This window comes from Galleria mellonella, unplaced genomic scaffold (genome assembly GCF_026898425.1).
Source record: "Galleria mellonella isolate WM207_F2 unplaced genomic scaffold, CSIRO_AGI_GalMel_v1 utg1432, whole genome shotgun sequence".
NCBI lineage: Eukaryota > Metazoa > Arthropoda > Insecta > Lepidoptera > Pyralidae > Galleria > Galleria mellonella.
Window position 1 is genome coordinate 855,695 of NW_026441998.1, and position 10,791 is coordinate 866,485.

A 10,791-nucleotide genomic window follows, 5' to 3' on the forward strand; every position below is an offset into this window, starting at 1 on the left:
TTTAAACTACAGCAGTTAAACAGTTTATAAAATGCTATTACGCAATTTTTTTTTTTTATTTTGTTGAAGTACTAAAGTTTAAATTTAATTAGTTTTGTGGTGTTATTAAATCTAGGCTCGTAAGAATTTGTATATATCTTATATACATTTTCAACCGATTTCAGAAAGAAGGAGGTTATCGAAGTATTTTTTTTATATTTTTTACCTATAACTTCGTCAATTACTTTTTATCTGAAAGAATATGCTTACAGATTAGTCCAATAAAATTTTTGTCATAATCGGTTCAGTTGTTTAATAACTGGTTTTGTCACAACTCATGTCGGTTTTTTTTGTGGGACATAATCGAATTATTTTTTATTTATTAGACATATCAGTTGCAGTTTTGTCTGAATTGAGATAAAAAATCCTTTATATATATTAATCGAGGATGTAATCCACATGTGTACCTAATTTCATTCAAAACTATTAAATCGTATTCATTTGCTTAACAAACATCTTAACATTTTTACTTTTACAAAGTACAAACTACATATGTAATGGAATAGTCTACCCAAGAGTAATTAATTAACTCTTATATATTTATTGCATTTGCAAATTAGATACAAAAATGTAAATTAGACAATTCTGAATATTATGAGAAAGACTTATTTATGGGAAAGATTCTCTTCTAGCCTATGTTTTACGAGAAGTGAACACCATATTTATTTTTATTTTCATAAAGATTTTATCATTAAAGTCCATCAAGTGGTTTACGCTAAAGGTTACGTTAAAGATTTGCACATATTTATCTATCTATATAAATTTATAGATCACCCGATACATATACTCAATGTTTTTGGCAATCGAGTAAAAAGAGGTGGCATACTGGTACTATACTATTTAGTTTATTTCGTAACTGGCTAAATGTAATATAACAATGGCGTTTATATTCAAAACCACAAATATTTTGACATTAGATGCATTCTTATAGGCCTCGATAAACTGGCTTCTTAATATTATATTTTTGGGAATTTTTATTCAAGAGCTTCTATTGACACATGTATAATTTGTCCATAGTGATATAATGGCTAGTGATATAGATAAAGGCGATTTCGGTGATAGTGCCCGCAATAGACCAGTGATCGGTTTAAAACTTAAAAGTTCTAACCATATATTCGACGGTGCTGGCGAAAATATACAGTACCACAGTGACTCCGAATCCTTAGGGTCTAGAAAGAGTAAAACACGATACATAAATCCAGCAATTTATATTGAGACTGTAGAAGCTTCGCATTCTGTGACCTCACTGCAAACCGACTCCTTTGTCGAAGATGTTACGCCTCACCCGCATAGTACTTACCGCAGTAATTCTACTCCATTCCTTAGTAGCCGCAAGTCTAGTGATTCGTCAAGTAGCGTACAGAGGAAGTCATGTCGGTTAATGAGAAATGAGGGGCAGTGCCATGTAGAAGACGATGAGGAAATAACGCCTCGGAATTATCGCACTTATCGAGAAGAAGGCCCAGAGACATTCAGACTGTCTGTTGCATCAATATCAACTACCACAACAGCAAAGGAAGAGCGGGAACGAAATGAAAAAAGGAAGCAAGAGGCCTTTCAGAAGTGGCTAATACGGAAGGAACAGGAAGTAATTGTTTCCTATTTTCTATTTATAGCATTATATTCGATCTACCTGTAATAAGTTGTATATATTTATTGTTATTTTGTCAGTAGCCTTACTGAAGATTTATGCTAACTTTATTTTTACACAATATTTTGCTTTTATTTATTTAGCAAAGGGCTAAGTTGAAAATGGAGAAATTAAAGCGTCAAGCTGTACCCACAACCACTCCAGAGCAACGGGAGGAGTCGTTTCGCCGTTGGTTGGAGCGTAAGCGTAAACAGTCTGAACAACGGCGCGCCGAGGAGATCATGCAACAGTATAGGGACAATGAACGCATCGAACGAGAACGTAGCAAGCGCGAGAGGGATAAGTATGAGAAACTGAATGAGTGGATCCGGAGAAAGGAAGAGGAAATCAAAGGTTTATATTATAAATAAAATTGTAAAACAATATTCCTACGTAAGCATATAGGTTTATTGGTGGGTATACTAGACTGACCCCTTGATTGGTTTATAGTAATAAGATTACCGTCTAATGACATATGCTTATAGTTTGCTAAAAGTACCAATGTCGAATTAATTGGCGTGACCCTTTTATTGGTATTTGTTTTCTGGCGCTCCTGGGTGGTTCTTAATAAATATACTGATCACGCTCAATCTGTTATAAAATTAGTAAAATATAATAAACTAAAAAGAAGTTAATACAACTAGCTGTTGCCTGCGGCTTCTCTCGTGCGTAAGTACTTAGTAAAGGATAAATAGAGAAGCTATGAACCATAGAAGTCTATGGTTTTCAAAGTAGGACCCATGAAATTTTATTCTGGTTACAACAGTAACATAAATAAAATATATTACGGAATTTTTATTTTTCTTTCCACATTTTCTACATTTGAGCTCTGCTTTGATGAAACATTTGGGACAAACGATTTTATACGTAAAGATAATGATTTAATTTTTTTTTTATTTTACAAATATGTCCGCAGTAATGAAAACTCAAGAAGAGCGTCGCGCAGCTCGTGCTGCTTTAGAAGAGGAACGGCGTCGAGCGAATGGAGATCGCGCGTACCGAGACTGGTTGAGAACCAGCAAAAATAAACCACTGCCTGTACCACTTAATCAAGGCGAATTGAGTAAGTGAATCTATATTATTTAATATCACCAGTATAGCGTATTAGCTGCATAAGTTACTATTATTGTAAATGTGAAAATGAGTTAGTTTATTACTTTTTGGGGCTTTAACCTCTCGAACAGCCGTCGTGAAGTTTGGTATACATGTATTTGGATTTAAAAGGATATAACGGGAAGGTTGGAAAAAGATAGGATTAATATTGATTGTTCTGATTAATCAACATATCTCATGTTACGTGGACGAAGTCGCGGGTAAAAGTTTACTTCATTATAAAACTACTGCTTATTTTCGATTTTTTTTTATGTAACGTTTAATGGCAAATAAGCATATGGCTCATTTGATGGTCAACAGTTACCGTAGACTATAGGCATTTGCAATTCTTAGATTGGCACTATCGTATTGGCAACCCTTAAAAAACATGCCGTTTTGAAGAATTCCATGTAGGTAGTCTGTAGAGAAAATCTCGGTGGATATTCACAGTACAGTTTGAATGTTCCAAACCTGACAATGATTGTTATATGTTCGTTCACGCTAATCTCCGAAATCATTCAACTGATTTTAGTAAAATTTTTTGAATGTGTATTGTTTACTTCATATTTAAAAAATAAATAGTTTTTATCACGATATCACTTTTTCTAGTAAATAAATAATTTCCAATTGACTTTCGAAATGTTTTTAAGATACATACAAACAGGAGGATTTTCTCAATCCATCCATCTATATTTTTGTAAAATCATTTCCGATGTAACCTTTAAGTGCATAGTTCTATAGGTACCTACTTAATTAAACGTTAAATAAATCTATTCGTTGTTGCTAATTTATTTATGGGAGTGTGTAAAACCATTTTTATTTAGTTATTGATTACCATGTTTCGTGTTTTTCTTGTGCATAGAAAAAGGTTAATTAAATTATTCATCGACCTTTGTAAGTACTACTGAGTGTGTAGGTATATCGATATTTTTATTTATAAATAAAGAAAAGATAGAAGGTTGTGTGTATTTTATGGATGAAAATGGAATGGTAATCTCGCCTGTTCTATTAGGTTTACCTATTCAGTTTTTTTTTTAAATGCATGATAATGTAACGGTAACCCCGTCTGCGCTATCGGTGAACACTAACGGGCCACCAGTGAGGGATGATAGGTGAGAATGAAAACGCAGGTCAGTTAGCCCATCGTGACAAGTTCAACAATGAACCAATCACTATGGTTTCCAGGGGGAACTGCGAGGAGGTCGACTTGATAGGGAGGGTATATTGTTAGTAATAGGGTTACTAATCCCCATTACTAATAATCTCTTCCCTTCTACCTATTCAGTTTTGTTGAACAAAATGAAGTTTGATCAATTTGCCCATGTGACGAATTTACTATAACAGGATTTAACCACGATCGTTTTTAAGAGAGATCGGGTGGAGGTCGACCTAACATGTTATATTGCTAGCAATCACTGTGCCTCTAGATCTCATTATTAACAATCCTTTACCGTCTGGTTTTAAATTTAATTGCTTCTAGCACGAAAATTGTCCAATCCTGTTATTGAGACTATAATTTTTAACATGAGCAATATGTGTGACAGGTATGCGAGGTTCTGTGTCACAAATGTACATAAACCCTGTTCCTTGGCAATCTTCTATTTAAGAATGTAAACAATTTACAAGACATAGTAACAAGATGTGATGGCGAACTATTTACAATATTATCATTTCATAATTTTATATATAGATATGCATCAAAATCTAGATGTCTGTGTTGTACCTATATTTTTCTGTTTAGTAATTGTGTATTTTAGATTAAATTTTGAATTTTTATATTAACATTTTGTTGCTTATGTTATTTATTCCATCAGGTTAACTATTGTAGTGAAATATCATTAATTTTTAATTACAATTTGATTTAAAATAAAACAAATTTGAAATATACTTTAGTAATTTTATTTCTAATATTAAATTTTTAAAGATCTTATTTAATAGGGTCCCGTCAAGTACAAATTACATGTAATATCATAGAAAAGGACGAACACTACTCGATATCATTCGGCACACGTCTAATAATTTGGTACAACCATTCATACACAAAAAACCCAAGACTCACAATGTCATATAAAAGTTTTATTTAAAACTGCCTTGAATTTAAAAGGAAAAAATTAATGGTTATTATAAGTCAAAGATGCTTATAGTAGGTAAATAAGAAACTACATGTCTAGATGTTATATTTTTATAGTTTGTACGAATATTTCGCTACGTTGACTACAAATGTTTATAGAATGATTAGAATATAGTGCATTGCTCATAAAATGCGATTAATTTTCAGTGCCCTTTTTAATTCTCTGTGTATCTAGGGTTTTTTATATATCAACGGATACAACATAATTTCTAACAAAAATATTGACATTTGCTAAAAGTGCAATATAAGAAGCGTCTATGACACAATTTCTGTCGATGTCGCGTATCCAAACGATTAGTTTACAAAAGGTTTCTTTATGCCGTCGCTGCACATTGATAAATATCACAATATTTTTCTTTATTCATCATTCAGTTTGTTTTAATACACTTCTTCTTCTTCCTTTAACCGCAATATGTCCGACTTATTCATAAAGTAGTAAGAGGGTTGTCGGCCCTTTAGATCTTTGAGTACCCGTTTTGCGCCAGCTCTGATCAGTACCCTGCTAAGAGATTCTATTTTCTCGACTCCCATTGCGTAGTGCAATGGTGTGCGTTCCAACTGTAAAAATTAAAATTAAGTATTGAAATTGTAAGTAAAATGTACCATGATCCCAGAAGGGGTAGACGGAGGCGTTTAAGATGTTGCTACTGTGCTGAATGTAACGCATTATTGAAAAGAGTTCTTCAGACTGTGGAATACGATTTGGAGTTAATAACAAATAGGTAGTCATACTGAATTAGTATTCGTTCACGCCAATCTTTAAAACCGCTCAACCGATTTTAATTATTCAAGATTTAATTAGAAGAAAAATTAGTATAATAAATAATTAAAGATTGTGTTCCATAAAAAAACCGACTTCAGTTGTGATAAAACCAGTTTTTGATTCCAAAATTAAATTACTGTACCAATATTGATAAAATTTCTATGGGATCTATATGTAAGTATATCCTTTCAGATAAAAAAAAATCCATTGACTGACGTAGTTATGAGATAACAAACATAAAAAAATGCAACTGATTTGAAATTGCGGGGTCAACTAGTGTTATAATAAAAGTAATTTTGTACAAAAGTCGATTGCTTGGGTACCTCTGTCCCATTCGTGTTTCTACCGTGAAGCAATTGTGTTTGCATAGCTGTGTTTCGGTTTGAAGGGTGGGATATGGCGTGAATTTACAGGGTACAGAGGAATAACATCTGAGTCGTCAGGAATGGCAACGCATGGGGAGTATCATGGGCGAAACAGTATACTCTGTTATGTCCATGGTACTGCTTATGTCTATACGCGACGGTTACCACTTTCCATCAGCTTGTTTGCCATTCTAAGTTGTATAAAAAAATAAAATAAAATAAATCAATAGATTAAATTGTGAATGTTTCACTCACGTTGTCTCCTATTCGTAGTAACTCTGAGTGAGTTTGCGCTAAATATGCCACGATTTCTTCATGTTGAGCCAACACAGCTATGTGAAGAGCGGTGCGACCGAAAGAGTTTTGGGCGCGAACGAGAGTTCGCCCGCCTTCTGCCGATAAAGCCTCTTCAACTGCTGCCAAATCTCCGCGTCGGACAGCTGCGTGAAGGGACTCTCTGGACTCCTATAATTAGAATGGCTAATGTAAGTTCTTTAAAGAATTACTTTTCTGAGTGTTCAAAACTATCCGTTAGAGGTGCAGCAATTAACATTATTAGAAAAATTATACTTTCGAACCATTTTCAATTTATTATATGTTCAGCATCAAATAACGAATGCAACAGTTTTGTGACAGTTGAGAATATTCCTAAAGAATTGTTTGTTGCATAATCAAACTTACAGAAAGAAATCTCTTTAAGAACCGTAAATAATTGGTTTTTTATGAAGTGAAGTGTTTTATGGTTATGAACTAAAATAATAACATTATTTTTAGTTACATTTTCATTAACAAGTATTGAACAGTCATCTCTATCGTGACCAGTCGAAGCCGAGGTCAGCTAAAATTAAACATGCAATTTATTTCCTTGGGGCTTATAATAGACCAAGGTACTGCGAACTCACCCACCCTATTCTTTACATAAATAAAAATTAAATGTTTTTTCATTGGTAAGCATATCACATGAGAATGGATAAAGATTGACTTAACTTTATTTTTAAATGATTATAATTAAAATTTTTAAGAAAAGAATAAAATTTAGAATTTGGACAGAATAACGTGTCCGACATATGTTGTCTTGTTTAAGTAAAAATTTCAAAATTTCAGTTGATCATTGAATAATGTAATCACCTCGAAGGTAGGTATAGATTCTAGTAGATTTCCCATCTCGCTATCGCCGCGCTGTGCAATTACTTCAGTTATAGGCAAACCGTCCTCGTCGACCACGTCCAAAATGTGATCGTAACCTTCTAATAATAATTCCATAATCTTCTCTTTGTTCCCTGCAAAGATCAATATGATCGTTTAAATGAGATAAAAATATTTATGGAAATAAAAATATGTTGTACAGTTGAAGTTGAACTGGACTAGATTAGAACTTTTAGGAGTTAACTCCATTCGTTGCAAAAGAATAAAATCCAGTTTTCAATCCAGAATCGGCGAAGATCATATCGTATCGTATCATACAATACACATACAAAAAATACAGGCGGGTTGAGATTATATTTTGGAACTAGTTTTAAAATAACGTTTGTATTATTTAAATATTACAATGTAATTAATATCTTGAACAGAATAAAAATGTCAATTGTAGGCTGTCTCAATTTAATGATGTACCTACATATATGGGAAACGTACCTGGGAATATGAGTATTGTTGTCATAAAAATTAAATGAATTCTACAAATATTTGTAACAACATGTGTAATAAGTAAAATTAATTGTTTGGATAATGTATATTCGCTACCACTGCCCTCAAACGCTTTCAGTTTTTACCTGATGGTTAGCTGATAGAGAATGCTATACTACATTAAACTCGCCATTTGTACTAATAAACTTGGCTTTATCCGTCACCCTCCAAATACATTTTTTAACGGGGTTTTGTTTTGCTGTTTTGTGTTTCTACTGATGTTCTAAATAAATGAAAAAATAAATGTATAATCAACGACAGTAATAGTAATTGGTGTTTTACCTCTCGCAGCTAAATGTAGCACCCATCTGTCTATCTCAGCAGTGTTCTCAAGTACGTTGGCTTGTATTGAGACGTCGCGTGCAGTTCTGTACAGTTCGTCTCGGTATCCCAAACTTATGTCGGACTCTTGTAACAATTGAAATAGGGCATTGCGAGTGTGGGTACGTGCCGCTGCGAAATGTAGCATTGATTGGCCGTGCTCATCCTGAAGTAAAATGTCTTCGTGAAAAAGATGAAAAGTTAGCAATTATCATAAAAGTGATTTACATGTAGTTATCGGCATGAACAAGTCGTGGGCTTTTTTGTCACATGTTAACATTAGTTAACCGTATCTATTATATCCTGTAGGCCGTAGGTTAGTTGCAATCTTGCGTTGGTCCTGCGACTCGCACAGATGGATCGTACAATCATTTACCGTCAGGTGACTGTGGAGCCAATGTACCGTGCCATTACATTGGCTCCACAGTATGGCACATAATGGCATAAAAAAAAAGAAAAAATAAGCATAACACTGATCCTTAGGCTACGCACGACGCTGTTGTTAGAGGTACAATCTAATTCTGTAATTTGTAATGATATTATTCATCTTCATAAGCGACTGTTTTGTACCACTGAGTGAACTATTTATTGTCAAATAGCAAGTATATAATAACCTAAATTTTTTTAAATCACTCGTATATATGTAAAAGTAACGAAAAAAGTATTTAAAAATATTAATAGCCATTAATATGGCATATAAAAATTACACTCTGAGAGCTCCATCTATATAAAAAAGGGAATTTTATGGGATTAAATGATATAGTTGTCTACCCTTGTGGCACTACTGAATGCTGTCTCCGGCCCATCCAGGCTGTTTTCGGATTGTGGGTCAACAGTGACGACGTCGATTGGTCGGTGAGGCTTCGTCGCCGTACGTGAGCCGCTCCTGACTCCTTTCGAAGGTTGCACCGCCGGCGGTGGTTGGTCATTTTCCACCTCGGCCGCTTGTCTTGTTACTATCAGATTTGTTTCCTGTTTAAAAGCATTACTGTAGCCGTAAAATAACATGCGATACTATTTAATATGAAATACATAATTAATAAGGTAATTTATCACGTACTTAAAATATAAGTTACACAAGGCATAAACAAATGTTGGAGTAATAAAATAAATGACCAATTACACTTGTAATATTTGATAGAAGACAAAAATCATCTCACCTGCGTACCTAATTGAGGCTTTTCTTTGTCTGGAAAATTGTGTAGGAAACTAGCAAGGAACGCGACCGGATCTTTCGGTTTCACGTTTGCCACTTCGGTCAGACCTTTAATTAAAGGATCGCCGAGAGCTGCAAAAACGTCGTCCAAGTGAGAGTCTGTTTCACTTTCAATTTTATTCATTATTCACTCACGGTTTAATAAAAAAAATGAGCTTACAGTTAGCAAGATATCTGCCCTCTTCCGTTCGAAAGATGGGAATGTCCATGTGCCCATTGGCGGCTTGATACGTACCTGAAACCGATCAATTATTCACTTTAACGGCCTTCGGTTTGTTTGTGTGGGTGTTAAACATATGTGTATGTACACGAAAGTGTACACCTGGTGGGGTAGTGGGTGGACACAGGGGATCAATTTGTGATGGTGGCGACGTATAGTGTGTCCGCTCTAACTGAATAGGGTGGTCATAATTGATATACCCTATATTTGAATCTACCTATGAGCATATCGATCCATTATGTTTTTAATACGACAACCATGGTATTGATATCTGTACTTTTTTATAGTTTTATATACTCTTCCTTAAGAACATATTTCGTATAGAGAAAGAAATAAAATTCGCGAGAAGAATTAGGTATTTAGACAATACAAATCTAAAAGTCCATTTTGTTTTTGCTCTCTATTTTAACATTCTATTAACGTCTAGCCTTTATTATTAAATAACACTTCATTCAAAAGTGTAGTAAGTACCTACAGATTTATTTTAATGAAGCAGCTTGAATAAAGTCATATAGATATTTAATTCCAATTACCTATTTCTATACGAATACTATAAATAGGAATGATTTGATTGTTTGTTTGTAATGGATGAACTCAAAAACAACTCGCTCAAAAAATTCTTTCAACTATAGAATGCTACATGAATTTTTTGAGTTGAAAGAATTTATAAACGAATAACATATTATATATTATTATTTTCGAAAAATTTATCTATCCGGCCGAAGCCGGGCTTCTCGCTAGTTCATTTATAACTCTGAAAAGAAACTATTTAGAAAACGTAAATGATCGTAACCTATGGAAGCAAAATATAACTCGAAACGTTCAGATTTATTCCGGAATCTTAAAAATTATTTGACCTACGTAGCTAAAATTTTACAAGTAGATTTTGGAGCATAAATATTCACTAAGAAAAGGTTTTAAGAAATATTCACGGCAATAGTAGTTATAACGGGCGAAGTCGCTACCTACACCACTGTGAATTGAACTAGTATCTAATGTTGGAAAGACGGATAGCTGGTGCTGAGCGTGCAATAAAATGGTAAAGCAACAATTATTATTAAAACTGATAGTGTAAAAGCGTGAACGGTTGCAATCACGTCAGTCTATTTTATTAGTAACTCACACGGACACGCGAACTCACATTTTGCACGAAAAAAATAATTATTTAATTTATACTGACCTAAACTTCATACAGGAGATCTCAAATGAAACCTAGTGGACGCTCATCTTCAGTCATAAGACTCATAAGTAATAACGTGGTCAGCACCTATACATCTTTCCAACATTTCATAAAACTACAAAAATAAAGTGGTGTAGAGTTAAGTGTG

General features: G+C 33.8%; 2 protein-coding genes across 4 annotated transcripts; one reads left to right on the forward strand and one right to left on the reverse strand.

The window, feature by feature from the left end:
• The first annotated feature begins 230 nt into the window (after positions 1-230).
• Positions 231-4,623, forward strand: LOC113520680 (coiled-coil domain-containing protein 181-like). 2 transcript variants are annotated; one of them, XM_026906085.3, is made up of 4 exons: positions 231-1,627; positions 1,774-2,023; positions 2,586-2,732; positions 4,306-4,623. In XM_026906085.3, the coding sequence occupies exons 1-4, from the start codon at positions 1,064-1,066 to the stop codon at positions 4,365-4,367; spliced, it is 1,023 nt and encodes a 340-aa protein (XP_026761886.2). In that variant the 5' UTR covers positions 231-1,063; the 3' UTR covers positions 4,368-4,623. The 2 variants fall into 2 exon arrangements, 1 of the variants encoding a protein (XP_026761886.2); XR_008252480.1 differs by lacking the exon at positions 4,306-4,623 and having other exon boundaries at positions 1,774-2,338; positions 2,586-2,653.
• Positions 4,624-4,644: 21 nt separating this feature from the next.
• On the reverse strand, positions 4,645-10,782 carry LOC116413119 (E3 ubiquitin-protein ligase MIB2). Of its 2 annotated transcripts, XM_031910318.2 has the most exons (8): positions 10,644-10,782; positions 9,404-9,478; positions 9,188-9,315; positions 8,799-8,999; positions 7,989-8,193; positions 7,149-7,300; positions 6,276-6,485; positions 4,645-5,450 (listed from the first exon to the last, which is right to left on the reverse strand). In XM_031910318.2, the coding sequence occupies exons 2-8, from the start codon at positions 9,450-9,452 to the stop codon at positions 5,271-5,273; spliced, it is 1,125 nt and encodes a 374-aa protein (XP_031766178.2). In that variant the 5' UTR covers positions 9,453-9,478; positions 10,644-10,782; the 3' UTR covers positions 4,645-5,270. The 2 variants fall into 2 exon arrangements, with proteins under 2 accessions (XP_031766178.2, XP_031766177.2); XM_031910317.2 differs by lacking the exons at positions 9,404-9,478; positions 10,644-10,782 and having other exon boundaries at positions 9,188-9,397.
• Positions 10,783-10,791: the final 9 nt, after the last annotated feature.

What these genes read in the sequence shown, in the direction of transcription:
- LOC113520680 (XM_026906085.3), top strand. Translation starts at nt 1,064, where the DNA reads ATGGCTAGTGATATAGATAAAGGCGATTTCGGTGATAGTGCCCGCAAT. An exon ending in AAAGGAAGAGGAAATCAAAG is followed by an intron (nt 2,024 to 2,585) that starts GTTTATATTATA and finishes ATATGTCCGCAG; the next exon opens with TAATGAAAACTCAAGAAGAG. An exon ending in ACTTAATCAAGGCGAATTGA is followed by an intron (nt 2,733 to 4,305) that starts GTAAGTGAATCT and finishes TATGTGTGACAG; the next exon opens with GTATGCGAGGTTCTGTGTCA.
- LOC116413119 (XM_031910317.2), bottom strand. Translation starts at nt 9,367, where the DNA reads ATGAATAAAATTGAAAGTGAAACAGACTCTCACTTGGACGACGTTTTT. An exon ending in CATTCAGTAGTGCCACAAGG is followed by an intron (nt 8,194 to 8,798) that starts GTAGACAACTAT and finishes ATTTTACTTCAG; the next exon opens with GATGAGCACGGCCAATCAAT. An exon ending in TACTACGAATAGGAGACAAC is followed by an intron (nt 5,451 to 6,275) that starts GTGAGTGAAACA and finishes TAATTTTTACAG; the next exon opens with TTGGAACGCACACCATTGCA.